At 43.7% G+C, this 27,886-nt stretch overlaps 2 protein-coding genes across 6 annotated transcripts in view; both read left to right on the forward strand.

Annotated features, from left to right (window-relative positions):
• The first annotated feature begins 6,831 nt into the window (after positions 1 to 6,831).
• Positions 6,832 to 15,491, forward strand: SRP9 (signal recognition particle 9). The gene is made up of 3 exons (XM_040611932.1): positions 6,832 to 6,981; positions 9,888 to 9,956; positions 12,546 to 15,491. Exons 1-3 carry the CDS (start codon positions 6,910 to 6,912, stop codon positions 12,663 to 12,665), a joined length of 261 nt encoding a protein of 86 aa, XP_040467866.1. The 5' UTR covers positions 6,832 to 6,909; the 3' UTR covers positions 12,666 to 15,491.
• Positions 15,492 to 21,776: 6,285 nt separating this feature from the next.
• EPHX1 (epoxide hydrolase 1) overlaps positions 21,777 to 27,886 on the forward strand; it is a 34,506-nt gene continuing 28,396 nt past the window's right edge. Inside the window, exons 1-2 of one of the 5 annotated variants that reach the window (XM_040611926.1) lie at positions 22,604 to 22,739; positions 22,772 to 22,805. Coding sequence is in view for 1 of the 5 variants with exons in the window: in XM_040611925.1 (XP_040467859.1) it covers positions 22,030 to 22,060 (31 nt within the window). In the remaining 4 variants the exon portion in view is untranslated. The other 4 variants (XM_040611925.1, XM_040611928.1, XM_040611929.1 and 1 more) reach the window with 4 other exon arrangements.

Here is a 27,886-nt window from a genome sequence, read left to right on the forward strand (position 1 = left end):
TAAATGCTTTACACAGGCCTGCGAGCCCAATAGCCACAAAAACTCCACATCAGACTTCTTTTATAGAAAGCTGCCATACTCTAGACATCAAAGGAACGTGCATGCTTGCAGTTGTTTCAGGAACTGGCAATGCAAATACCTTGAATCCACTTTTACACTAATATGACCATAATTTGGACCTCTACCTGCACCAACTCTTGACCAAGCACAAACGCTCGAAGAGGAGAGCTTGAGGAGCCTGCAGAGGCTTAAGTCTGCTGTGCATTCTCGGCAACAGCTGCTTTGCACAAGGTTTTTCTACTGTTGTAACTGCAGGAAGGGGTATATAGGAAAACAGCTGCACCGCCATGGCTTCCAAGTTCTGCCCGCCAGCTGAGCTGGCCTCACCGGGCAGCAGCTGGCCTCCTCGCCAGCCTGCAGCTGAGGGGATGGAAGAAGCTGCTGATTCAGATCCACTCCCCCTGCTCAGCCCGTCCTACTTCTTCTCATGGAAATTCCCACCTCTTCAAATGTGCCAGCAGAGTGGCTCGTGTGGACACCCCCTAACTTACTTCGGTCAACCCGTGCCAGACTTAGCTTAAATGGATTAAGTAGGAGGGTTTTGCTAACACGGTTTGATTGAAGTGGGTTAAGGCGCACTCACACAAGCACCTCTGCGAACACATCATGAGAGGGCATTAACTCTTGGAAAAGGCAATGACAAGTGGCTGGGACTACCAGCCTCTTTTACCGACCCAGCCAAATCAAGAGTCCACTCGAATGAAGCCGTGCAACTTAAGGAACTGGCATGAATTTCCTTTGCAAGCAGCAAAAGTTACTGTTTCCCACAAGCCGTGCGTTGCCGCTCTCACAGCAGCACAGGGGGAAGGGGAAGTGTGTTAGCCTTCCATTTCAGCAAGAAGTTGGCAGGGTTCACCTGCCAGGAAGGTCCAAGCTTCAGCATTACAGCAGGCTAAGAACGGCTCGTGTCTTTCTTTCTGCAGGTTGAACTGAGGAGGCCGCAATTTCCATCTGATCTGGGCTGAGACATGTAGTTTAGATTTAGAAGTCAACTTAGTTCAAAGCACCAAAAGCCCTTCCACCCCCGATGCAGTTGCGCTGCTCCAGAGGGCTGGGGAAGGTATGGCTGTAAGCATCTGATCTCATTTAGCCGTTCTGGTGGTTTGTATTCTTCAATTACGTCAGCCACAGCAGCATGAACAGCACAGGTAAACCAGCCTTAAGTCATGCCTATCAAACAAAAAGCTTTTATATTTAAAGATTAATGTAAGAAATCAATGTGCTTCCAGTGTGTGCCAGCAGATGATCTAACCCCATCTTAAGCATGCTCAGAAACTTTGCATAATGGTGATATGAAATCTATGAGCAGTTAATGCTAAGAGTGTCTGTCTGCTTCCAGAGTGCTCCAAATGCCGGTTCATGAGCTGGCTACCAGATGTGTTCTTCTTTTCCCTGAAGGCCATCACAAGGACTGCTATTTCATTCTCCAGTCTCAACAGTCAAGGCTGTGACAGTATAGAGTTTGCTCTCTAACGTATATCTCTCTCATGACAGCACATTAATTTGAATATGTTACTACGCTGAAGGCACTAAACTGACCACTTAACGGGAAGGGATACATCCTTCTAGCCATCAAAAGCAAACAGCTTAACATGAACACTGTCAGAATAGCATCCAAAAGTGAAAGGGCAGTTTCTACTAACACCAGGCTGGCAACACGGCCATACGCGGGGACAGCTCTCTTGCTAGCGTAATGGCTATTGACATGCAAATACATTAGCCCCCTAACATATAGTAAGACTAGATCAGACCATATTAAACGACAGGATTTTTTTTCTAATTGTTAAAGCAAACTAGGAAACAGTGCTGCCTTGGGGAAGGTTATGGCTAAAATGTATGGCAAGCATGGACCACAGTGTGGCAAAGGCTGCGGGCTCCCCAGCGGCCCCGACCAGGGACGTGGTTGGAGTGTGTTTCCTTTCACAGGAGCAAAGGCACTGGGGGAAAAGGAATGAGGATAGTAACAGGCACCCAGGTCTCATCCTGACTTGAAGCTGTGCCTTGGCTGGGAGAGGCACTTGGATAGGGCCCCAGAATCCTGCTGTCCACATACAGCTTTAATTGCCGAGTACTATATTTTAACAATCAAGTACCAGCAATATTTAATTATCCTCTTAGGACAGTATGAGTCTGGATCACTTGATAAGATGCTTGGGTGCAAAAGAAATAGAAAATTAGCGTTGATGTGATTAACTACGTATGGCTCAACCTGGCAAAACCACGAGCCAAGCTGTTTAAAACATGAAACCCATAGAAAGGAGAAGTATGTTTTGTGCTCCTTCAGGAGCTGCAGAGTGAAAACCTGTGGCTTGGTTTGGCATGTTATAACCCATCCAGGAGCACAAGCTGCTTCTGACTTCGGGCTCGGTTCTCATGGCTACTGAGATTCAGAAGCCAGTAAGATGTCAAAGACCTCAGATCTTACAGTACTCAAGATCTGTCTGCATCCTTATCCACATAAATGCCCTTTCAAAGAAAAAAAATAACCCTGTGTGATTGAAGTTTGCATCAGTACAAATCCCAAGCTGTTTTAGACCATACACACACAAGAATGGAATGTATAATCACCGTGCCCATGCCTTCTCCTTAACTTTACTGAGGGCTGGGTTGAAGCTATTTTGAAAGAAGTGACTATATCTCCTTTAAGCATTAAACATTCCTGGCAGCAATAATTTCCCTGTAACTAACTCCTCATTAGCACTCTTTTAGACCTGTATAACTGTGCTGACTTTATGTTGCTCCTGGTCCAAGAACAGGATTATCATTTCAGCACCAAAGTCTACTCTTAATTAAACTGTTACAGATACAAATAAATAAATAAATCACTGAAATAAATGGAATGAGTCTGGATTTACAGTAGCCTGAGATCAAAGTTTGTCCTATTGTTTCCCATCAAATCCATGATTTAGTATGATAATGCACAATGTTCTATAGAAAGCTTCTTTTAGCTGGAAAGACCAACTTGTTTTACCCACCAGTAGTATGTCATGGTGACATCTAGATGACTGTTTTAATGAATTTAATACCCTTATCTGAATTCCTTATCAAGGAAAGAAAAATACATTTGCAAATAAGAATATGGCACCTGCTTTAGATTGAATAAAAGCATTAATGTGAAGAATGGGAAACCAAATATCCAACCCTGAGTGATGACAAGCAGATGCAGCTTCCATGAACTTTGTAGGAGCTGCAAGAACTCAAGGTCTCTGTGGATGGTATTTTAAGATATAAAGCGAGGTCTTTTTCTACTATTTTCTTTCAGTTTGTCATTTATGCAAAGGAAGACACTAGGTAAAAACCTAAAAAAAAATATCATGTGGAATCCAGATGCCTGAACATAACTATACGAAGCAGAACTTGCAGTGGCAATGCATGTAGAAGCTTGATCAAAGAGAGATCATTAATCATGTACATACAGGTTGGATGAGGGGAAAAGGCCTGAGGAAAAACCGCATGAAAAATCTTCATCACACAAGTACTTACATTATTGCTTCATAGCTTTTTATGGCCTTAAATCCAAGCTAAAAAAGACATTATCTAAGGTGGTCCAGGGAATATAGCAAGGATATACAAGGAGAGACTGAGGAAAGGGTAAATGAGGTTTTATAGCATTCCAGATTTCACTTACAAGTGATGGAATGGCCATTAAGACCGCTGGAATGATTTCTTGCATGGAAGAAAACAGGACCTCAAGAAAAGAAAGCAAGATAAGTATGTATGTTTTAGCAGAATTCTTACCAACTGCTAAATTGTTATTGGCTGCATACCAAACACTCCACACAGTGATAAACAACTGTTCATTTTATTTCACTAAACAAAAAGTCCATTGAAAGATTTCTACTATTACTGCATTCAGTGGAGCTCACTTGAAAAATACTTTTGGACATACATCAAATACAACATACAGCTGAATAACTGCAGCGGTCTAAGTTACTTTTCAAAAATGTCAAGAAAATGTTCTGCTCTCCAGGCAAGAGAACAACACAGCGAAGCAGCACACTAACTATAGGTATGAGACGAATATTCCCTGAGGCTCAGAAATAGCTTCTTCTTTTAATTGCTGAGATTTCAGCAACTGGCCTTGCCTTCAGGGGAGCAGGAGGTGGGGTGGCGGTGGTTTCACATACAGGCCCCTATTTTTGGTGGCAAGCCAGCAAAAACAGTAGGAATTCCCATATCCTGCCTTGCCACCAAAAAAGGTACATTTTCAACAGCTGTGTCAGCACAACAGTACATAAGGCCACACAGTAAACTGGAAAAACTAACTGATCTTAGTTAAAAAAATGTGTTACTAAAAATGGTGCTGCTTTTAATCCAAGCATCGGTTTGATCCCCAGTGCACAGTTACAAACAGCTGTGGCCGCACAACGGTGGGGCCATAGGTGGTGGTGGTGACAGGGAAGACAAAATCCTTAAGATCTGCAGCCAGGAACAGGCTATGCAGAATTGTGCATCAGGCTGTATGTAATTGTCTTAGTGACACATCACATTTCCTTCAGAGGTAAGGCCAATTACGAAATCCCTCTCTCTGTTCTTTGCCCTGGCTGCTGCAGTTTGTCACCTCCAAAGTTGTGCACATATAATAGTTTTAGAAGCTGCACCCTACACTGGATCACAGAAATCATCTGGATTAAGGAGAAATAAATATAAATATGGGTTTGTTTTCTGATTTTGCTGTGTTGCATTAGTTCAACTACAGAAATTGTGAATTACAGGGCTAATGACCAGCCATTGGCAAGCTCCTAAAACAGCTCTTGTGTCAAAAAACACACAAAAGATCCTGAACACTTGAGCCAAAATTAAAGTCCTCTGAAAAGCCACCCTAAGGTGCTTCGGACCTGACAGACTGGATTGGGATTCCTCCTTCAGAAAGAAAATATCCGTGTCCCACTTGAAAGCCTGTATCCAAATTTGGTGAGCAATGGTTCTGTGAAATGCATGCTAAAGGGCTTGTGCTCCCCACACCTTTCATTTTCATGCATTTACATCCCCCACTTGTCTGTAAAACACCAGCAAAAATAATTCCTACTCTGCTGTTTCAAATGGCTACCCAAAACCTAAAATAGTGGAGAAGCACTCCCTCCAGGTTACGTTCTGTGCTTCGGATAATTGCTTTAGGCTCTGTCGATACATCTCTCCCCTTTAATCAGAGCTGTTGATTATCAGCCTCTCTGAAAGGCAACTCTTCATGTTTCTGAAGCTGGGTTCTCAGGCACAGCAGCACCCAAACTCTGTAAGCAGTTCTGGAAAGAAGAAGAAGAAGAAAAAAGAAGTCTAAAGTCTTTCCACTATTCATAGCCCCACTCATTGGTGCAAAGTCCTTTAACAGAATTGTTTAGACCACACAACACCTAAAACTCACAGTTTATGAAAGTTTGGCAGCCTAATCACCACAGACTTTTTCAGAGCCGATCCCCACAGTAACAATTATTTTCTGCTTTACTGACTCAGGGAAATTCATTCTCGTTTTTCTCCCCTTACCTCCCATCCACCCTTTTATTTCTATGCCATGTTTCTTCATTCTCCCTCGCGCCTATTGTGCCTTTTGTGGTCAAAAACCCCACGTATTTCCCCACAGCGGGGCCTGCGTGATTCGTCCCCTCACGCGCAGATCTGCCCTAAACTTCCCGGGTTATTTGTTCAGCCACGCCGCTGAGGTTCGCTCCATTCAGTAAAATGAGGGGAAGTGGAGTGGCTGTCAGGAGCTCCTGGGTTTCCATGGGACGCCACAAAAAGGAGCCCGGGACTGAGGTGTTTACGCTTTTGCTGTTATGGCGGCGGCTGCGCGGGCCCATTGGTGGCCGCCCACACGCTTGGGGTGGTTCAGGGACCAAAATCACAGGGCACTTCGGGAAAAGGGGGGTTAAGGTGTACCAAAAGAAAGCGTGGATTTTTTTATTCCTCCTTCTTTTCTCATTTCTTCATGAATTTTAGCCAGTTTGACGTAAATGCTTTACGAACACATACGTTTGAAAAACTGAGTTCCCCAAGATCTTTATAATAAAGTTCAGCCTCTTTCTGAAATAACAGTTTTATAACCTTCAGCCTCTTTCTCAAATATAATTTTATAATTCCCAGCCTTTCTGAAGCCAGCAGCTGTCACCCAGCGCCAAGCGCTGCCCCGGCCCCCCCCCCACCTGTGTCTGCCCTGGCTGCTACCAGAAGCCAACGAGTGGCTCCTAAATGTCCTCTTTGTGCAAGGTGGAGCCAACCTCCCGCTGAACAAATGTCCTTTTTGTGCAAGGTGGAGCCAACCTCCCGCTGAACAAGGGGCCCTCCAGCCCGGCAACACCGGGGAGAGGTTCGGCTGTGGAAGCCGGCCGAGCCGCCCTGCCCCCAGGGCACGGCCCTCACCTCCCGCCGGGCTGGGGCGGGCCCCTCGTCCCCACGCTGCCCCAGCATTGCGCCCCACGCCCCGTGGGCCTCAGGCCGGGAGCCTGAAGCGGAGGCGGCCCGCACCTGGCTTGGCAGAACCCCGCAGCCGGGAGCGCCCGGCTGCCCCAACGCCGGCGGCGGGCCTCGAACCCGTGAACCCCGGGCGGCACCCGCGCCTCTCCCACCAATAGGTACTTTCACCTCCGCGGTGGGCGGGGAGGTGCCTGCCGCCATCCCGCCGCGCCTGGCGGGGGCGCTGTGGTAGCCGCGCCGCCCGCCGCGCTACCCTCTCTGCGCCCAGCGGGCCGCGCTCCGCCAGCGGGCCCACAAACTCCGAGTCATGCGGTTCGCGATTGGGCGGCAGTTTCCCGCTGGCCAATGGGAGGTGCCGGCTTGCAGTGACGCGGCGCCCGCCTTCGGCGCCATCTTGTCGGCGGCTGGGGAAGCGGAGCGCCGTGCTGGGCCGGCCCCGCCATGCCGCACTACCAGGCCTGGGAGGAGTTCACACGTGCTGCCGAGAAGCTCTACCTCGCCGACCCCATGAAGGTGAGGCGAGGGCCGCGCTGAGGGGCCCCGCGGGCGGGCGGGTGTCGGCCCTCCGCGCTAGGCCCGGGAGGAGCGGCTGTGGGCTGAGGCGGTGGACGCCGGCGGCTCCGGCGCTCTTGCTCTGTGTCCTGTGGCCGTCCGGGGAGGCGGGCGATCCCCTGCGTCCCCCCCCCCCCCGGGCCGCCCTTGCCGGGCCGTGAGACCTCCCGGGGACGATGCGTGTCCCAGCCGGGCCGTGGAGCCCCGCAGTCGCCGGGAGCGGTGCTGGCGGGGGCGGCCCCGGCTGCGCGCAGCTGGCGGGGGCGGCCGGCGGTTGGAAGGGTTTTTCGAGGTGTAGTTAGTTCTAGAAACAGCAGCAAGGAAGGAGACGCTCGCGGGTGCCCCACCTGACCTTCTTCCACGAAGCAGAAGGAAGTTCTCATTTAGCGCCCTAAAAACGAGCATAGGGGGACTGTGTCCCAGGTGTTACCAGCGGCAGGTGTGAACCTCGGGGATCGAACTTCAGAGACTTTGTGCTTGTTTACAGTGTACGTGTGTGTTAGAAACAGGGACGAAGGGTTCCGCTGAATGAAGAACGTCCCGAGAATTGGTTGATTTTATGAGTTTACAAGATTGAAGTCAATGTCATTTGAATTTTTTTTTCCTAAATAATGAAAAGAAAGCATTCATTAGGTCTTACACTGCATTGTTGCCTGCCGTGTCATTTTGGACTGGAAAGTGTTAGCCTCCTAAAAAGTAATTGCTCTAGGAATTAACTTCTTGGTAAATGACTGCTTTTTGGTTTTGGTAACTTTTTCAGCAGGACAGTTTATGCACATCTTAAAAGTAACTTAAGTCTTCAGAAAAAGCATTATGATTCAGCTAAAAAGCAGCACAAAAGGTAATGTGGGACTGGTATGCCTAAGAAAACTTAAGTAAAAAAAGGCCTAGTTTCCTTCACCAAAAATAGGAGAGATGGGGAAACCTTCTGAAGTAGTACTTTAATGTCTACCTTTAATTAGCGTAGCTGACGGCTTCATATCTACTGATAATAAAATTGTCCTGGTTTACCTTTTTATGCTCTGTAATACTCAATTAAATTAAAGAGGAGTGATGTCAGTGCAGTCCGGTGTTGCTCTTCCCCTTTCTTTAAGGGAGGGGTGTGCGTGTTGTCTCCAAAGGCAATCTCTTCCCGTCCGTGGCAATAAACTAGTCTCTTTATGAAGGAGTTTATATAGACCCCAGAGTCACAACATGAGTACCCTCCTTTTAATTTGCCAGAGAACTAGCCTGAGGAGCTTCTGTATGTAGTTGGGCTTGTCAAGAAACTGAAGGAAGAACAAGAATTATGGGAGATGAGCATGCAGTCTTTGTGAGCTAGTGAAGCTAGGTAGTGAGTGATCTTACCTTTTGCAGGAGCAGGTTATCTATCAAGTCCATGCCTGCTGCTTGTGGCAGCCTCTCGTCCTTTTGGGCCTGCTCAGTCGAGAGATGTGCTGTGGTCAGAAGGTGACAGTTCTTAAACAAGAAGGATAAATCTGTGATGAGATGCATCTTGGAGAAGGAATTGCAAGAAATGTTTTCCAATCAAGGAGGTTGTTGAACATTAGCATGGGTCACTCTCCACAACAGATAACCTGTTTATAGTGTGAGTTCAGAATGCTCTCAAAAGGACATCTTGCTTTGTTTCTAGTTACTGATGCTAGCTGAGGCTAGAAACCATAGATACAAAGTCACCGTTGGCCAGTTCTGCATTCAGGAGGAAGCATTTAATGCTCAGTCAGTTGCTGAGGATGTTGATTTTTATCTCCATGGCTTTGAAAGCTTTGGTGGTTTGAGGGTCCAGAGGGACTGAGGATAGCTTAAAGCTCAGGGCAGGTGATTATAGTAGTAACTGTTTTATTGAGAGGTTGAATGCTTGCTTTCAGACTTCAAATTGAGCCTTACTGAATTTTGAAAACAATTTAATTTGAAAGAACTCTTCAGTCTTCTGATTTTAATTATTCTAAAAGTGTTATTCTTTTTTTATTTTCCCTTTCCACTTGCAAAAATATTAGAACACTTAAAATCTCTCTGCAGGCTGTAGTGCAGCTATTGAAGTAACTGCAGTGGCTGGAAATACAACTGTTTTATATGATTGTTTAGCTACTGTAGAAGAAGAAGTAGTAATGTTGAGTTTATCCCACTCAGTTAATCCCTGTCAAGTCTTCATATAGAACTACAGGTTTTTTAAGTGTTTCAAGCTTATGAACACAAGCTTCCAGTTAGTTTTTCTGGTGTGATATATAGCAAGTGGATGTCTTGTATTGACATGAATCATAGCTTTATCTTGCCTGTCACTGAGGTCTCTGCAGCTGTTACAGAATGCTCAGGGTTGGGAGGGACCTCTGGAGATTATCTCGTCCAACTCCTTGCTAAAGCAGGTTGCACAGTCATGTCCAGGCAGATGTCTCCAGAGAAGGAGACTCCACAGCTTCTCTGGGCAGCTTGTTGCAGCGCTCTGTTACCCTCACAGTGATGGTCTTCCTTGTGTTCAGAAGGAACCTCCTGTGCTGCAGTTTGTGCCCATTGCCCCTTGTCCTGTCGCTGGGCACCACTGAACAGAGCCTGGTCCCAGCCTCTTGACACTTGCACTTAAGGTGTTTGTTTGCATTGATAAGATCCCCTCTCTGTCATTGCTGTATTTACAGTGGTTTTGAACATGCCAAATACTAAGCTTCCTGATGCTGCTGTAATACCAGTTTAACATGTTAGGCAGGGAAATGTGATAATTCAACTTCCACACCATCCTAGCTGTAGGACTAGTGGCCACCAGAGCAGTATGTAATAGTAGTAAAAGGTATTGTGAAGTTGGGCAGATTTCTCTCGGATATGTTCTGAGACTTCTTAAGAATTAACGTCTATAGTTAACATGTTTGTCATTTCAGGTGCGGGTTGTTCTCAAATACCGACATTGTGATGGGAACCTCTGTATCAAAGTAACCGATGATGTAGCGGTAAGTACAGAATATATTCCTCTTTCAGGGCTTATAGTACCTCTCTCAGACTTGCCTTTTTCTGTCAGTCAACTTGGGAGCTCTTAGCCACTGCTTTCAGAGGACCTGACAGTATTCTCAAAACTCATTGTGCTCCACCTTGCCTGGTTGATGTGTCTGTGACTGATGCTGACCTGTGGTTCAACTCTGTGTGGCTTAGGAAAAATTCTAGCACCTCCAGTGTTTTTAATGGGTGAAAACAGAATTACTTTAGAATTCAACGAAAACAAGCACTGCAAAAATCTTGGACTATCTCTCTGTCTGAAAATGCTCTGTGGCACGACATCAGTAGTTTCTGCTGAAGCATTTTAGGAGCATCTTCAAACAGATGTGTTTACTAATGTGAGTGCGGTCCTTTTTATTTGCTCACAGTGGTGGCAACTTCCAGCTGTAGGTTAAGCTCCTTGGTGATGATGGACTGAGTGACAAGATTCGCTTGCAGTTCAGAGACCCTATTTTCTGAGATACTGTTACGGTGTCAGTTACGCATTCAGTAAAACTTCTGGAACTAACATGGAATTCTGCAGTGTCCTTCCAAGGGTTGCTGTACAAGGAGATGGAGCAGCTGTGCTTACAGGTTGCCCTTGTTCTGAATAGTCTGGGAGGGTGTTTAGAAGTGTGGGAGGGGTTAGAATGTGAGGTGATGGGCAGTAGGTAGAAATGCACTGGCATACGTGCTGATATGCATGCTGGCACCAAGTTCTTGGTGCTAGTGATGTTATAGCCGAGTTGCGACAGCAGTCTGCCCTTCTCTTATCCTCAGACTTGGAAAAAATCCAATTTCTTTCCAGGAAAAGTAGTGTGGCATTGGTGTTCCCAATAACCTGGGAGCGATGTGAAACGCCAGTAATGATGCTTCTTGATAGGATAAATAGGGCTTAATGCAGGTGAGATGTTGAGTATGGGGCATTGATAACAGGGGGAAGTGAAGGGCAACTTAGTTGAAGTCTTCCGTGGGGAAGCTGGAGTCTGGTGATTCACAAACATGAAATCTGTTCAGTTACAGGCCACCTTGCCTGCTACCAGTCACAGAAAGCTGTTACACCAGTACAAGGGCAGGGGATTGGGCTTGGTTTGGGTTCTCTGTGTTTTGGTGTTTTTTTTTTTTTGTAAAGGCTGGAAGGGAAGTTTTCCTTGATGCTTAATCTGTAGAACTAATACAGCTGAAGGAAAAACCAGACTGTTTCGTACTGTTTGTTTCTGAATTAAAATAGGAATTTAACACTGGCAAAAGTTGCTGTGTTGACAGCACTGAAGAATGGAGCACTCTGGGGTGTTTTTTTCCATTGTTTAACTGCCCAGGCTGATTTTACTCATGCTGTACAGGTGTAAGAAATTACTTAGTCTGCAAAAAACCCAACCTAAGGGGTCTTTCTATGTGTTGTGGTTTAACTCCAGCTGGCAACTAAGTACTGTGCAGCTGCTTGCTTGCTCCACCTGCTCCCTTCCCCCAGTGGAATGGGAAGGAGAATTGGAAAAAGGTAAAACTTGTGGGTTAAGATAAGAAGATGTAATAAATGAAATAAAATAGAATGTAATACGATTGTGATGAAAAGGAGAGAGAGGAATAAAACCCAAGGGGAAAACAAACAAGTGTTGCACAGTACAGTCGCTCACCACCTGCTGACCGATGCCCAGCCAGTCCCTGAGCAGTGATGGGTGGCCCTGGCCAACCCCTCCTCAGTTTATACGCTGAGCGTGACGCTCTATGGTATGGAATATCCCTCTGGCTAGTTCAGGTCAGCAGTCTTGGCTCTGCTCTCTCCTGGCGGCTTGTGCATCTGCTCACTGGCCGGGCATGGGAAACTTGAAAAGTCCTTAATTTAGAGTAAGCACTACTTAGCAACAGCTAAAACCATCAGTGTGTTATCAGTGTTACTCTCACACTAAATCCGAAACACAGCACCCACAGCACTGTTCCAGCTACTGAGAAGATTAACTATTCCAGCCGAAACAGGACACTGTGATAAGTCACTGGCATATTACTCTTGCTCCTTTTGCGTTTACAGGCTTGTCACATAAAGGAGTTCCTTAATCAGGTAGGATTGTCTTAGAAACATTTTGCTTGGAGGAGGGAATCCCCTTCAGTGGGAAATACTGAACTGATATGTCATTGGCAGTGTAATATTAAGGACTGCAAAAGGCAAAATAAACTTATTTCATAATATAGAGAGTAGGAAAGTAAGTTCAGGTTTAAAATCTGGTTCTACTTTTAGACAACACAGAGGAGTGCCTTTACAGACAGCTTTAACCCCAAGTTTTAACACTTTTTCTGAGAGAGGAGAAAACAGAATAAATTGTGAGCTTCCCTATTTTTCAAAATGGAAGGCACGAGCCTTCCAGAGAAACTTAAATGTAAACACAGATATGTGCATGTATTTTAAAACAGGGTAGATGTGTGTTGGTGTTGCCTCATGGAAACAGCGTGCCACAAATGAACATTTAAGTACTTACCTTGTTTTGTGTGTTCCGAGCACAAATTTATTGCATCTATAAACAGGATAAAAACAGTTCAAGTGAAATCTGATATTAAGCAACTTTCTCTTACAGTGTTTGCTGTATAGAACAGACCAGGCACAAGACGTAAAGAAGATCGAGAAATTCCACAGTCAGCTAATGCGACTCATGGTGGCTAAGGAATCCCGCAGTGCTGCCATGGAAACAGACTGAATTGCTGAAAATAAAATGAGTGCTCCGGTCATATTTCACTGGAAGAAAATATCTCTTGGATTTGAACGAATACTGGGACAGGAGATGCTTTTTTGTACTGAAGTGGACTGACGACAAGCCCGAAGCATTTCCCTCTGACCCTGCCAGGCTCCACTTTGGAAAACTAGGAAAATACGTGCTTTCAATTGAAAGCTTATATTTATTTTTGGGAATTGAACAAGAAACTATTCTTACACATTAGGTATGCTAAGAAGACAAGTAAATATTTTAAATCTACAGTACTTTAGTCTGAATTTGATAGGCTGTAAGCATATTTCTGGAAAGTTACTATAAAATTTCATATAGATTTCATTGTGTTTCATACCTTATGCTGGTGTATTCTCACAGTGAGAAGGTTTATTAAACTGACTTAATACTGTAGCATGGTGACTGGATCTAATAATATTTACATAAATGATATATATCAGTGGGCTTTAGAAGAATGTGTGTTTTCTGAACTTAAATGTTTAAAACTGCCAGTTTGTGTTACCATTGTCACTAGAAAGATTTTAGCTTTTAGTATTGATTTTGGTCATAAGGTGTGCAACATTATCTGTGATGCAGTTTATAGAACTGTTACATTGGCTAAATAATTGAAATTCTGTATTTTAAAAATTAAAAGTGAAACTTTGCTTAAATATTGCTAGAGATCAGTGAGAAACTGGGAGTTTATTTTTTGTTTATGCAAATATTGATGTTAAAAAACAGTTGGTGGCTTTTTTCTGTACTTGAACCCTTTTATACTAGCAGGGAGACCTTTTCCCATCCTTGCTTCAGGCAGAGTTGAAGTATGTCAGCAAGACAAATTCTAGAAGCTCTTGCCTATTACGTTAATAGCAAAAATGCAACCAAACAGTATCCAGATTCCTTATCTTAGCAGCTTGCTAACTGTGCATTTTCAAATGTTATATGTGGCAGATGAATGTCAGCCAACTGAATAAATGGATGAAAACCAGCTTAATAAATACTTAAATACCACTGTCAAGAAGAGACCAGTGCTCCTGTGGCTTAGATTTGTTTCTCATTGTTACCTCCAGTAGGGTGATGGAAGCCTTAACCGTCTTTTGCAAAGGCTCTTTACTTGAAAACTCGGTAGCTCAAATTAATACTTGCTTTGACTAGATCTTCCATACATAAAACCAGATGAATATTTTAATGTAATTACCTATTATACTGGGCTTTTCCAGGACTAGTGTTTTGTGTTAAACCAAGCCATGGAAGTAAAGCAGGGCCATAGAAGGACTTGTCAGTAATGGCATTTTTATGTAACAAAACAATCTACTTAAATAGCTACCTGCTGTCACTTACATAAAAACAATTGAGCTACTCTGAACAGTGGAGTTCCCGTGTCTGCCAAAGGCTTGGAAGAAAACCCGGGCTTGAATATTGCATTAGAGTCCCTTTCAGCTAAATATACAGTGTTGCATGTTGTTGGAAAATGCAGTGCTAAATTCCCAGTGACTATTCATATTCTGGTCTACTGGAGTGACTGGTATGCATGTAACACTTTGCATTTTGTATTGGCTTTTGAAATACAAATAAATGCAGAGAGAAGGCCAAACTTTGTTCTTAGTTAAACTTTAATAAGGTACTGTAATGTTGAAAAATTTCCTTGGTGCTCTGATTTATTTTCTTAATATTTGCAATAGTATATTAAGTAGTTACACCATTTTTGTCTAAAGCACTCTTCTGCAGGATGAATTGCTGCTGCACAGTGTCATACAAATGAAGATTTAAGCTCTTAAATTGGCAGGTGAAAAGGCTGCAGCTATTTTAATGTGACTTTTGGACATCTCATAAACTGGTTTGGCATGTAGATGTCTTCTGTGAGCTGAGGTACAGAACGGCTTGAGTGGTGTTTTCTTGTTCATGGAGGATAAAAGTAGAGGGAAGACCGGACAGACTTGGTGTACTAAGTGACTGAATGGCTTAAGCAATATACTTAAGCAGGTTTTAGAGGGAGGCAATTGCAGTACTATATATTAGAGTAGCAGTTGTTAAGCAAAAGAGGCAGGGAAATGGATTTCTTTTTTTCTACATTCAGAAATTATTTCTGTAAAACCATAAGGAAATATTAATGCTGCTTTTGTAAGAGTAAGTGTTGTGAAGCTTGTTTTCCGTATACTCACAGAAAAACTAGGGCGGTTCTGTGCAGTCGTAACATGCAAGAATATTGATAAAGCTACTGCTTAAAAAAGCTTTTGGACAGGTGCTTCTCAACTTTGTCCTGGAATTTTCAGCAACTTCCATACTGTGTTCATGGGGTGGTAGAAAAGCTGTGAACTCAGCTCTTGCTTTTTGTGCTTATACTCTTGTTGGGAGTGTGCATGTGTAGGTACGTACACTGACCAGTTTCCTAATAGACTTTTAGCGCGTTAGTCCCTCACATTGCCAACTACTTGAATGTGTCCACTGGTATGTGATGAAAAAATCGGCTTAATGTGGCTGCCGCACCAAAGGGGCGGTTGAATGCATTGCATGTGAAGCTCTGCGCTTGGCAGCCCAGCATGTCAGCAAATGCTTCTAATCACCAGCTGGGAGTTCCTGCCAGTTACAGGCTGCAAACAGGCAGTGCCAGAGCGGGTAGGCAACCTGTGCAGCTGTAGATGGGTAACTTTGGCAGAAGTGGAATGCTTGGGGGGCGGGGGGTGGGGTGGAAAAAAGACATTTTCCCTTGCTATATATCTAATGTTGTTGCTGCATGTTAGTTATCTTCAGTAATTGTTCTGTTTTGTGATAATAGTTTAATAAAGAATATGGGTCTTGTTATAGCACAAAGAAATTGAATTGGTTTACCCATGGAATTTATTCTGTTTTTTCTGGTGTTCTTCCTGAATTCTCAAAGTGTCTTGATTATGGTTCTTCCTCGTGCACAGCACTGAAGCTGGCTTTGTGTCTGAGCTCTCTTACATGCAACTGCATCACTTCTGTTTTCTTTTAGGGGTTTTAACCCTGAGCTTCCCTGTGTGTAGTCCATTCTGTAAGTGTGTTCTGGATTACAGGAAGATCCTTGAATTATCTGTAGAAGTGAGAATTATGGTCACAGGTCTTTGTTTTAGAGATCCTTATGAAAGAGGCCTTTGTTTCCTCTAAAGTCCTGACCTACTGCTTTAAAGAGTGACAGATTTGTTCTGTAAAATTGGATGCTTTGGTGCCTGAGTCTGTCAAAATGGGAAACATAACTGAAGCCAAGCAGGTGCTCTACAAAATGTTTTAACTTGTCAAAATAATTGTACTTCATCTTGGTAAGTTCCTTCCTGCAGTACAAATGTGGGCAATATTCAACATTTTGCTGTAACAAATGTGAAGAAACCCCAGGTTCTGCCAGATGTGTTCAGTCACTTAGATTGATCGCTTATTACCATAGATTGATCTTAAAGGATTGCATCATCTGGAAGGTGTGTTAGCCCTCCTGCTCTAGGCAGAACAAATCTTCTCACCTCCTTTGTGTTAGTAACACACCATTAACCCCGCAATGCACCTTAGCTTTTTTCACTTCTGGCTTATGGGAAGATAAAACTAACAGAAACAATACTGTAACTGCCTTGTAAATGAAGTTTGAGATCTAAAGTGGAAAAATTAATATATTAACAAATAAGTGGGAGCTTTCTGTATAACTTGCCTAAACTGCAGCTTCTGCACAATCAAATTTCCATCAAGAGTCTGAGCGTTACTGGGTGACCTTAGGCAACAGGAGCTTAGCTGAAAACTATTATTCTTTGTACAGTGCTCTGCGCTGGGTAACTTTTAAATCTAATAGACTGAAACAAAGCTCTTCTGGTCAAGCCTGTCTAAGGAGCCTTCTTGTTAGATAACTTTCTTAAAGGATCTTCACTTCTTTTTTTTTTTTTTTAAAGGAAACAAGAAACTGCATCTGCTTTCTTGCTGAAGTTATTAGTGATTTGCTTCTCAAGACGTGGGGGTGTCTAGTCTGAAAAGCTGATACCACTTTAAAGGTAGATACTACATGACTCAGAACAAATGTTTGTTTACAAAGAGTTTATCTTTTACAAAGGCTTTGAGAGTTCAACGACTGGTATTTAAATATAACCAAAAGTTGGAATTGTCTTTGTTGCTGGAGTGACATAAAAACATGCCTCTCATCTCTCATTACTTTTACAATAAGTACAATCTTTAGACTGGCTTCCGGATAAAACCTCACCACTTCTATGCTGGGCTCAAGTATTACATGTGAATTACTATGCGCTAAAGGCAGATGTGGGCTTTTTGGTCTGTGGAAATGTTACTTTTGAGCTGAGAATGATGTATTTTAGAAGCAGATTTGTTACTCAGCAGAATACAAAGCATGGTAGCTTGCTAAATCCTGCTTATTATGCAAGCTTGTGTAGGTCCTGTAACTGTTCTAACAGAGTAAATGCTCTCAGGAGAATGTGGGCTTAAACCGGACCATGTAAAACTGAAATCTGTGGGAACTAAGCAAATAAAAAAAATGGTCACAGCATGATAGCAGAGTTAACTGCCTTCATGCAAGTACAGGCCCTGCTGTTGAACATAGTCTTTGTTTCTGGTGAAGCTACATGCTTTTTTTCTTACGTTGTGGCAAAATAAGTTACAGGTATGTGTTCTTGGAGTCCTGTAATGGGAATGCAATTACTTTTGCCATTCTAAAAACTTCTTCAGTCATGAGTGCCACCTCTGAGTGCTCTTCCGTGGAAATGCCCAGTCTGGCAAGAGCCAGTGTGCTCAGCCTGTTGGTATTCCTCGTACAGATAGTGCCTAGATGTTGTGAATGTTGACATTCTAAGAGTATAGTGTTTCTTTTAAACTGCAGTGTTGTTATTTATGAAAGTGGGTTTTATTTAAATCAAGACCAGCTCTGAGGATGTTTTGCTTTGTTTTTGTAGCAAATTTTAATTCTGTGCTCTCATTCTTCTGTCCCCTTTGCTGTGGCAATTCTTAGTCATTTTGTTAGAACTTGAAACATCAGTCATACCGAGAGGTCTGGAAGAGATTGGGTTTTTTATTTCTTTTGAAGTTGTGTCTGCATGTTGAGTTTGTTTTTTGTCTAGAAGTGGTATCTGTTCGTAAAAGGACTAGTCTACATTGTTCTGCTTCTACTGAGCAGAATCTTTCTGAGAATAGGCATGTGTTTACAGCAAGATTTCCAAGACTGGTTTCTTGGAGAGGGGGTTGAGTTTTTGGGACACTTACTGAATGGCTTTACTGGCTGATAGTGAGCAAACGTGAATTTGCTGCTCGCATTGGCTAGCAAAAATACATATTTTAACTGGATTGCTCATGCATGTAAATACAGCCATCTATAATACAGTTCTGCTATCATTATGTGGCTAAAAGATGAAAGGCTTGCCTCAGGGCACTGACAAATGAGCTCTGGCAAGCTAACTGTGTGGCTTAAAGATGTTCCCTCCCAGAGGCATCTGCTCCTCTAAGGAGTTAGCAGGCAGGAGGATGAACTAATGCCTCAGACATCTCCGTCTGAAAGTCAGTGTCTTTAAATTGCCATAAAATATACCTTTTAAATTTGGGGGCAGGAGGAAAACTGACCTTTTCAGTGAGTGATTGACGGTTGGGGGTTTTTTTATTTAATTTTTTAAAACACATTTGCTGTGGCAGTGCTACCGTATGGCAGAGGGCAGTAACCAAAGAAATAAACAAGATTCACCAGGGATTGTACGTTTGTGCCCAGAGGCAAACCTCCTCTGTGTTGGTCACGCAGCAGACCCACGTAACACCTGACTATATTTAAACATGCAAATAACTACCCATGTTTTTAACAGAGCAAACAGCTGCTTTGCAGATAGCTTCTTAACCACTGCAGCAATATTCCCTGTTAATCATCTAGTAAGTGTGCAAAGACTGGGAGTCAGTACCGCCTTTGGTCAGTGTAACAGCTGGCTGCCTGATCCCTGTTGTCTCTGTTGCACTGATTCCAGCGTGCTTCGGAGCCTCAGCTGAACCAGTTCAATTTACCAGCACACCAGAAAAGTCCTGAAATGTTCTGGAGAGCTGGTGTTTGGTATCCTGCCTAGTTCATGTGCTGAGATGGCTTCATAAAATGTCAAATGTGTGCTACAGGGAGAGAAATGGAAGGGTTGAGAGCTCCCAAGAAGGGTAAGGATAATGATGGAAGCTAAAGAGACAGCAGGCTTAGGCTGCCATGGAACCACAGCCTAAATAACTTGCACCTTGTAATTTCCCTGACTTGCTTGTAAAAACCTCCTGTCTGTCCCATTAAATGCTCTGTAATGTACATGCCATGCAATATTTACCTAAAAACTAGATATGTCTGAATTTGTTTCTGTATCGTTCTAATTCATGTGGATAGTGCTGAAAGTCTGGAAACAAAGACTGAAGGTGGTACTTTCATTAAAGGCCTGTAACAATGATAAGCCTCTCCAGTGGAGCAGCTGGAACTGAGCACATGGTATGAGGTGAGGATTATATCATGAATGTATAGAACTGGGTTGTAATTCTTGTATTGATGTTGGGGCAGGGGCTTAAGAAGGAATCAGCATGTGGAAAGGCATGTGACTGCAATCATAATGGTTCAGTGTGCAGCAGCTCCAATCCAATAAATAAGAATTTAAGGTGCCTCCAGAATACATCCAGGTGGCCAACCCTCGAAACACAAATACTGAAACACTTCTGGATGTGTTTTCACTGGTGGTGAGAATGGACTATTGATTTCACAGTCAGAGAAGAGTGTTTTCCTTCCTTATTCTTCTGTGTATTAAGCTTCCTTCTTTTCTGACTCTGCAGTCCTTTCTTATTTTTCATTTGTTTTAAACTTACTCTTTCTCTTCAGATCTTTAAGATGTGTTCCTCTTATTTTCCTCTGTATAGTTGATCATGGTGACTTTTTGGTTGGCTTGGGGGAAGAGGGTTTTTACACAGTTGCGTTTTTACCACCTTCTACTTGTGGGTGTTAATAGAGGATTTCATTCTCAAATCTGAGCTTCAGTACAGGGAGATCCTGCGTTGTCACACTTGCAAAGAGTATGTGTGTAGGTGTCACAGAGGCATTAGTTATAAACTGCATGCCTGACTTCCTTATACTATTATTGGATAAGAAAATAGTTTTTCTGGATATCAAAAAGAGCACTTAGGGTTTACGTAATTAGAAGATCCTTCAGCTCAAACTCTGTGTTGGAGGATGTACCTAGATTGTAGCAATTCATTTACTTTCCTGTAACGTGGTTTGCATACTACTTGACATTGTTTGATTTGGCTGATGACTCTTTGCTGGTCTACAACTCGTAATGATTAGATATCAGCAATTTTCCATAATAATTTGTCATAAATATCTTGTTTTTAAAAAAATCATTCCTTAATTGTAAGATAAAAGCTGTTCTTCAACCACATCTGCTGTCAGTTTCTCTATGCTTATATGGATCTTTGTCAAACTCGCTGCAGTTCCCCTCACACCAGCAGTCCCTTAAGTTTCTGTCATGGCCATATCTTCCCCCTAATTTCTGTTTGCTGTAACAAACTCCAGCTGCTCTAAAGGTGGGTATAATGCTGCGTAATGTTCCTCTACCTCAGCTCAAGACTCTAAAGCAAAAATAATTTCAAGAAATGCCAGACTATGGAGTTGCTAATGTTTGCCACTTCTCTTATTTAGAATCATAGACTATCTCAAGTCCCTGCTCCTTGCAGGGCTACATAAAACTAAACCATGCGACTAAGAGTGTCATCCAGATGCTCCTTGAATTCTGACAAGCCTGGTGCCATGACCACTTCCCAGGGAGCCTGTTCCAGTGACTGACCACCCTCTCAGTGAAGAACCTTTTCCTGATGTCCAACCTGAACTTCCCCCAGCAGCTTCATTCCATTTCCTCATGTCCTATCAGTGGTCACCAGAGACAAGTGATCAGCGCCTCTCCTCCGCTGCCCCCCTGCCGTGAGGAAGTTGTAGACTGTGATGGGGGCACCCCTCAGCCTTCTCCAAGTGACCTCAGCTGCTCCTTGTAAGTCTTGCCCCTGAGGCCTTTTACCATCTTGGTTGCCCTTCTTTGTAGTTTTATGTTGTTATGCTGAAGCACCCAAAACTGCACACAGTCGTGAGGTGGTGCAGAGTGGGACCACCTCCCTCGACCAGCTAGCTGTGCTGCGCTTGGTGTACCCCAGGGCACAGCTGGCCCTTTGGGCTTTAGCGGTATTTGCATCGCCCCGTGTTCCTTTGATAGGCTGTGGGACTTGTACAATATTCACAATAAACAGCCAAAATGGTTCCAGTTAGGAGGAATGCATGTAAAGAACGAAACCACATGTAATGTTCCTCTGCCCTCTCTATGTTTGAGGTAACAACTTTGCTCATTGCTACTTATTGCTGCCATAGGACCTAAGAGTTCTGCTCCTGAACCAGAAGCAGCATATGTTCAGTACTGTTAAAGCACAGAGAAATATAATATTTAATGAATTGGCAAGTTAAGAGGGTTAACATCCACAGGAAGATGCATACGTAAGAGTGATATCTCCACAGCAGGAGCTTTAAACTACCCTGGCCACTTCATGACAAGAACTGGAAGGGCCTAAGGAGGTAACAGGGTGCCTTCCTGGATGACTGAAGACACCCATTTTGAGAACATGGGACAACCTGGGTAAAGTATGAAACTACTTCTTTATAGAAGTTACAGAGGCTGGAGTTACTGGCTAAGTAGAGATCTGAGTTGGCATTTTAATAACAAATAGGGGATAGAAGAAATGCAATTTTTCATTAACTAAAATAGTCAAATACAGTATATGGTACCTATAATAAAGCATTGTGATAGTGGGACATAATACAGTTGCATTTTTATCATCCTATAAAAGTTATGTTTTACTACGAAATTCAACAGTCTTATTTGTATGTTTGTGAAATCCCTGTAGTCCTACAGAAGAAAGATGGGTTGCTACTAACGCTTTTGGAGTCTCAAGAAAAGTAGTATGGAGCTGTTGGTAGGTAGGTAGATAGATATATAGATGCCCCAGAAGGGGCAAGACACTCAGCGAGCATGTTTAGTGTAGAAAAAGAAACGAACAAAAAAAGGCAAGCCTGACTTACAGAGCGGTTTAAGCACATGTTGCTTTAAAATATTACCTTTTTAAATTTAGCTACTGTTGCTGCTCATAGCAAAACAGCATGAGAACTACACCCAGTATTCTTTCGGCAAAGGACAGCTTGAGCAGGCTGGGGTGGCTGGGCAGAAGAGGTTGCAAGATATGAAAGGAATGGTTATCTGTGATCACAGTCTCTGTTGAGACTTCTCTTCAACAATCCAAACGAGAGAATTGAGATGGTGTGGAGGTGACGGAAAAAGTAAGACTGGAACTTGGGAGTGAAGAGATCGATGACTGAGTTCAAATGGAAAAACCTCAAACAGCTGATAAAGAATGTAAGTTGCTTGTTTTGTTCTTGTTGATGGGATTCGTTGGTAATAGCTTGGCCGGCTGAGGCTGGCTCTGAGCTAGAAGACAGGCCTTGGAGAACTGTATCCATTGCACGGTGCTGTGTTGGATCAGGGAGACCGCAGCCCTGTTCCGTGCGTTCCCGGCATGGTCCTGCTGTCGGGCTCAGCTGTGCTGCTCCGGGCCGTACCTGGGGTGTAGCCGCCGGTGTTCCGTGCGGGAAGCGCCGGTGGCAGCGACCGGGAAGCCACCTGGGAAGCTCACCCGTGGCGCCCACAGCTGCTGCCTGGCTGTGCCCTGACTCTGGCGTTACAGCCGGGAATCGCCGTCAGGCTGTCCCGCTCCGTGCCCGCCTGTGCCTCGCAGCCCGGCCGAACCCGGTAGCTGCTGCGCCTCTGGCCGGCGCCGGACGGGAGCCGCCAGCCCTGCCCGTCCCGGGGACAGCGGGCGCTGACGCCCCGCGGCTGGAGCCGGCCCACGGGCAGGAAATCCCTTGGCGGCCGCTCCTCCTCCCGCTTCGGCCGCCGTAGCCGCCCCGCTCAGCTCGGGGCCGGCCGGGGCAAGGCCCCCGCAGCGGCTGGGACGCGGCCCGGCTCTCCCCGCCCCCGCGGCGGGAACTACATCTCCCAGCGGGCCGCGGCGGGAGAGGCCCGGCCGGTACCGTGCCCCGCTGCCGGCACGCCGGTGGGCGGCCCCGGCGCGGCGAGGCCCGGCGTGCTCCGGACGTGGCAGGTAACAGCGGGCGCGGTGCGGCGGGAGCCCGCGGGCTGCTCCCTGCCTCGCCTCAGCGGCAGGCGCGAAGCCCCCTGCACGGCGGGGCGCCCTCCGCGGCGCGTAACGTGCGGTGAGAGCAGCGCCTCGCCGCGCCGCGCCTCGCCGGCGAGGTCCTGGTCGGCGGCCGTTCCCCGTTCCCCGGCGCTGAGGGAAGCCCCGCGCCGCGCCTGAGGAGTTTCCCGCCGGCGGGTGAGGCGGCGTCTCTGCGCTCGCAGCCGCGGCGGCACGAAGCTGAGGGAGCGGCGGGCGAACGTCGGCCACAACGTTCCGTGCAGTGAATTAAATCACTTTTACAGGTTATTCGGCGTGCGGCGTCGGCTGCCGGAGCGCTGCAGACGGTGAACACCGGGAGAGAGGGAGCGGGGACCGGTGGAAGTGGGCTCTCTGCCTACCTGCCTTAAAATACCGTTGTTTAAAGAGTGTGTGCCCCTCTGCCAGCTCGTAGTATCAAAATATTGTTCACAGCGGGTGTTACGGCAGGGTGAATAACAGCAGTGGGCCGAGGGGGGGTGCTGGGTTGATTTTTGGAAAATCCTAAGGGAAAGCAGACAGGACGTTCCCTGAGGGCTTGCTGGAGCGGGGTTGTTTGTCCAGGTTAAGGTCCCGGATAACCTGCTGAAAAATACTTATGGAAACTACGATTTTATTTAGCATTTGTTGGAAACCTGCCCAGCTTTCCTGGTTTAGTTATAAGTAGCTTTAACAGTTGGTATAGAAGTGGTTTAATCTGGTTTTGGTCTGTTGTTTTACTCACGTCTAAATGGGCATATGGGATGGAACTTTTTGTTTTTGTTTTGTTTGTGGGTCATTTGCAAAACCTGAAAATTGTTTGAATGCGTACCATATACGTAGTTCCCTTTGCTGAACAAGCATTTTAGGGATGAGAAGAAAACCTTTTAAGTTTAATAACCATATTTTGTTGCATAACCAAGCAATCCGCAAAGACTACAAATGACACACTCCCTCCTCAAGTCTGGCTCAATTTGTCAGAATTCAGTTGAGATTTTGACTTTGCCCTGGAGTTAAAACATAATCATAATCAAGTACATTGCTTAATTTTTCAATTCTGTTGAATTAGGCTGCTTTCTCTTCCCTTATTTTTATAGCATAGCTTTATCTAAAATAAGGCAACTTGCCTAGTTATTGTAGGTGAACCTGCAAGACAGGATCAGTTTTAGAAGCCACTGTCTCAAATTCACTTACGCAGCCACAAATGTGGGGTTAATATTTTGGATGGCCCTATTATTTTGAGATGCTGCACTTCTCCTCTGGAACGGGTATTACTCCTGTCTGAAGTAAGCTAAAACAGACTTGAGTGCACAGATTGCTAATGCTCACTGAAAATCGATGGAAGATAGGCACAAAAAGCAATTAGGCAGCTTTGAAAATCAATCCATAGTTGAAGTTGTCCAAGGACAGGGATTAGATCTTTGTCAGAGCTGAAGCCTTTGTGGGGAAGTTCCAGGCACAGTGTCAAGTTTGTGACTCTTTGTTCTGCCTCTTTTTTTATATATAATTAATATATAAAAACTTGTGAATTATTTGTTTAACCTCTGCTTGTTTGGTATTTCTTCAGAAGTTTATTGGCTTTTTTGTAGGGGCAATCATGGTGTGAAGTAAATGATTTGAAATAGAGCACAGTTGGTAATAACCAGTGCAGCCAGAATCCAGATGCAATTTGTCTATATGAATTGCCCAGAATAGGTTTGGGATTACTGGGTGTTTTAAAAGCCCTTTTCCCCCCTGCAGCTGATCTACTGCACTTCTTGTATTTGGTCATTCTGTAGGATAATACCATGTTTTCAGCCTGTCTGTTTGTCTGGGGTTTCAGTGAATCTTTCAGACCTACCTATTATGTTTAGACATAGAACTACAGTGTTTTAGTATGGTAAGCACTGTGAAACAGTTCAAGCTTCTTAGTAGAATATACATGGCTAATTTGTTCTTAAGTAATTATGACAGGTAAATAAGAAGGTTTGGGGTAATAATTCCAGAATGGTAACACTCCTAGATATTCTTGTTTCTTCAGTAACTGTTTGTCAAGTAATTTGTCAGTGAAGAAGTAGGAAAGCAGGGATGGGGATGGTAGGTGAAGTATAGCTTATAGCTCTAGGCAAAATGAATTGATTATCTTGCATATTCCTATGTACATTTCTTGTACTGTAGTTGGAGTATTCAAATTTTGTGGCCAGATGGGCAAAGGTAAGCCTCACCTTTGTGGTAGTGTGTGCACTGCTTCGTTGAGCCTGCAAAGTGTTTTCTTCATGCAACACACAATCCCATAACCAGGGCAGTCTTCTTTAATGTGCAAGTTCCAAATGTGGTAAATAGTTCTCTAATTACTGTGTAAGTCCCTAAAGAAAAGTCACTTGAAAAGTAGAGCATCTTGCTTCTCTCTGAAGAGATTTGGTCTGCTGGTAATTAATGCTGAAAATACTTTTTTCCCTTCTGAGTGCTGCTACTGACAAAGTCCTGGATTCTTCCTCTGAACACATTATTTTTAATTAAAAGCACAATTGTGTGTGTAAATGGGTATTTACTTAAATAGTAAAGCACAAAAATCTACTTCTGAAATGGTATTTACTTTAATACCTTGGTCATGCTAGACATAGCAGGATGGCTAACACAATGATTTGAATATACCCTTGGTTTTATGGTTGCTTTGTTGTTTTTTAAAGCAGCATTATCAGCTTTGATATATATTTAAGCATATTGTTGTTGATTAAATGCTTTCTGATCAGCAGGGCTGGGATATTTTTGTAGGAATCATGGTAGCCATGCTTTGTTAGTTACATTTCTCAGTAGTGTGTGGTGCTGCTTTCTAATGCATTTGCCAGACTGAGGAAATTGTCTGTGATCATGTTTATGGAGGGATCCTACTGGGGTAAAGAACAGGAGCCATTTTCTAGGTTTCTTCTCTGAAAAGTGAGCTGTTCTCCAACATTCCTCCAGCTTTTTTTTTTTTTTTTTTTTTTTTTAAACATCTCTGTTGGAGATTATTGGGTGTAATCCACAAGACAAGTAAAGGCTCAGCAAACTTTTTTTTCCCGTTCTTTTCCTACCTCAAGCAATTCTTCTCATATTTATTGCACCCAGCAGTCAATTTTATTTTTTTCCTTCTTTTGAACTTTCCAATGAAGACATGTAACTATTGCTCTACTGGTTTGTTCTGTATGCCCACTGCATCTGTACCCTGGATGTGTTTTGCCATCTAATAGAAGACAAGTCTTTCTTTCAAATTCAATGGCTATGTATTGTGAATCAAAAATAAAGCTCTGTCGAAGGACTTAGTCCTCTTGGCTACTTCATCATGAGTGTTAATTGCTCTAATCTGGTGGGTACAGGTAGTGCACTTCTCTAGATGAAGCCCTTGAATCTACAGAGAATTTAAATATTTAGTTGTTATTAAGAGAGATATGAAGTAGCAAGAATTGTTCTTGTTACATGTTTACTCTGGCACATCCTTTTGGTGTTGCAGTTATTTGACAGAAAATGATGACTACCATCTGTTCCCCTCCTCTCTCATCATTCAAAGTTCCTTTTCTCTTTGAGAATGAAGTCTTCATAGAGAGATAACAACTTTCTATCTCTTCCTGTTTCCATAGTCACAATTTATTAGAAAAAATACTTTTTCCTTATTACACATTCATACACGTTTTTGTTCATGCTGCCCTTATACTTGGAGTCATGATCCTAATTTAAACTTAAGAGTATGCACCTCATCTTACTGTCTTGCAGATTGCCAGAAATTTCCTCTGGCAGTCTTTATATTCATCATTTCCATCTCCACACCTCCTTCTAACTGAAAGATTGTCATGTACTTTGTTCTTACATACTTTAGAGTGCAAGATTTCAAACTGTTGGCACACTTTTTTTTCCCCTCTAAGGCACTATGTACACGTCAATTCTGCGTGTGTTAATAATTAAAGGTTTTAGTAACACAGTTTTCTAACAGCGCTGATAAAAAAAGCTTGTGAAGCTGTTGGTTAAAGAAGATCTTTCCCCCTCTGATTTCATGGAAAAATCTTAAAGCGAATTAGACTAAAGGAAAAGCCCACAGTAAACAGAAAGACACATGCTGTGCTGTACCACCAAGCAGTACGGGATGAATCTGAGTCTTATCTAGAGATCAGACCAGGCAAAACATTGGCAATTATACCATGGCAGGGTAGGAAGGCAACCTTTTACTCTTCAGTACTGAAGGATTTAGTGAAGCTAAAAATAGAGCATGAATTTCCCTTAATGCCTGAGGAACAATTACCTTGATCTCTTTTCCTTATCTGTAATATCAGACTCTTGGTACATCTGCATTTTTTTCCACCCGCTCCATAAAATGCAGATACTGGCACAGGGTGAGGAGGTTAACCTCATTATTGCTAGAAACTGTGGTGGAAAACAGAGTGATGCGCTAGTCATAATTTCTTTTCAGACATTAGAAATTAAATGTTGAAGTAAAGCTCGAGATGTTCTTTAGAGTCTGTTTTACTGGACTGTGTCATTTAGTTCTCTGCATGCCTGCAAAGAAGATCTCTGTTGTTGTTGGAACCTGAGAGTCATTAAATAGGGTAAAGGCTGGATAGGATAAATAGGATAAAATCTTTACACAATCTAACCTTAATGTTGTAGCTATCAAATGCATGACTGTGAAAGTTTAAACATTTGTTTCACCCTTAATTAGTGTGACTGAGCAGTGCTGATGTAAGAATCCTTTAGCATTTTTTCTGTCTGTAGAGTCCTAAACAGAAATTATTGCAGATGGAGAGATCTCCTTTCCCCTGAGTCATGCACATAGTCATTAGGTCACAATAAAGGGCATCACACGGATTCTAGGTCGGGTTCTGCCAGTTTGCATTTATGTAGCTCAGAGGCTTTTTTTAGACTCTTTGAAGGAAGTGGGTTTTTTTCAAGCACAATAGAAGAAATATAAGGAAAACTGAGATAAACAAGGCATGTTTTTAAGCAGCACATAAGAATGTCTTGGGCATAGATTTGAAAGAGCAAGTAATGTTGCTTACATACGTGTTCTTGTAAATTGAGTA

Source organism: Falco naumanni, chromosome 12, assembly GCF_017639655.2.
Source record: "Falco naumanni isolate bFalNau1 chromosome 12, bFalNau1.pat, whole genome shotgun sequence".
NCBI lineage: Eukaryota > Metazoa > Chordata > Aves > Falconiformes > Falconidae > Falco > Falco naumanni.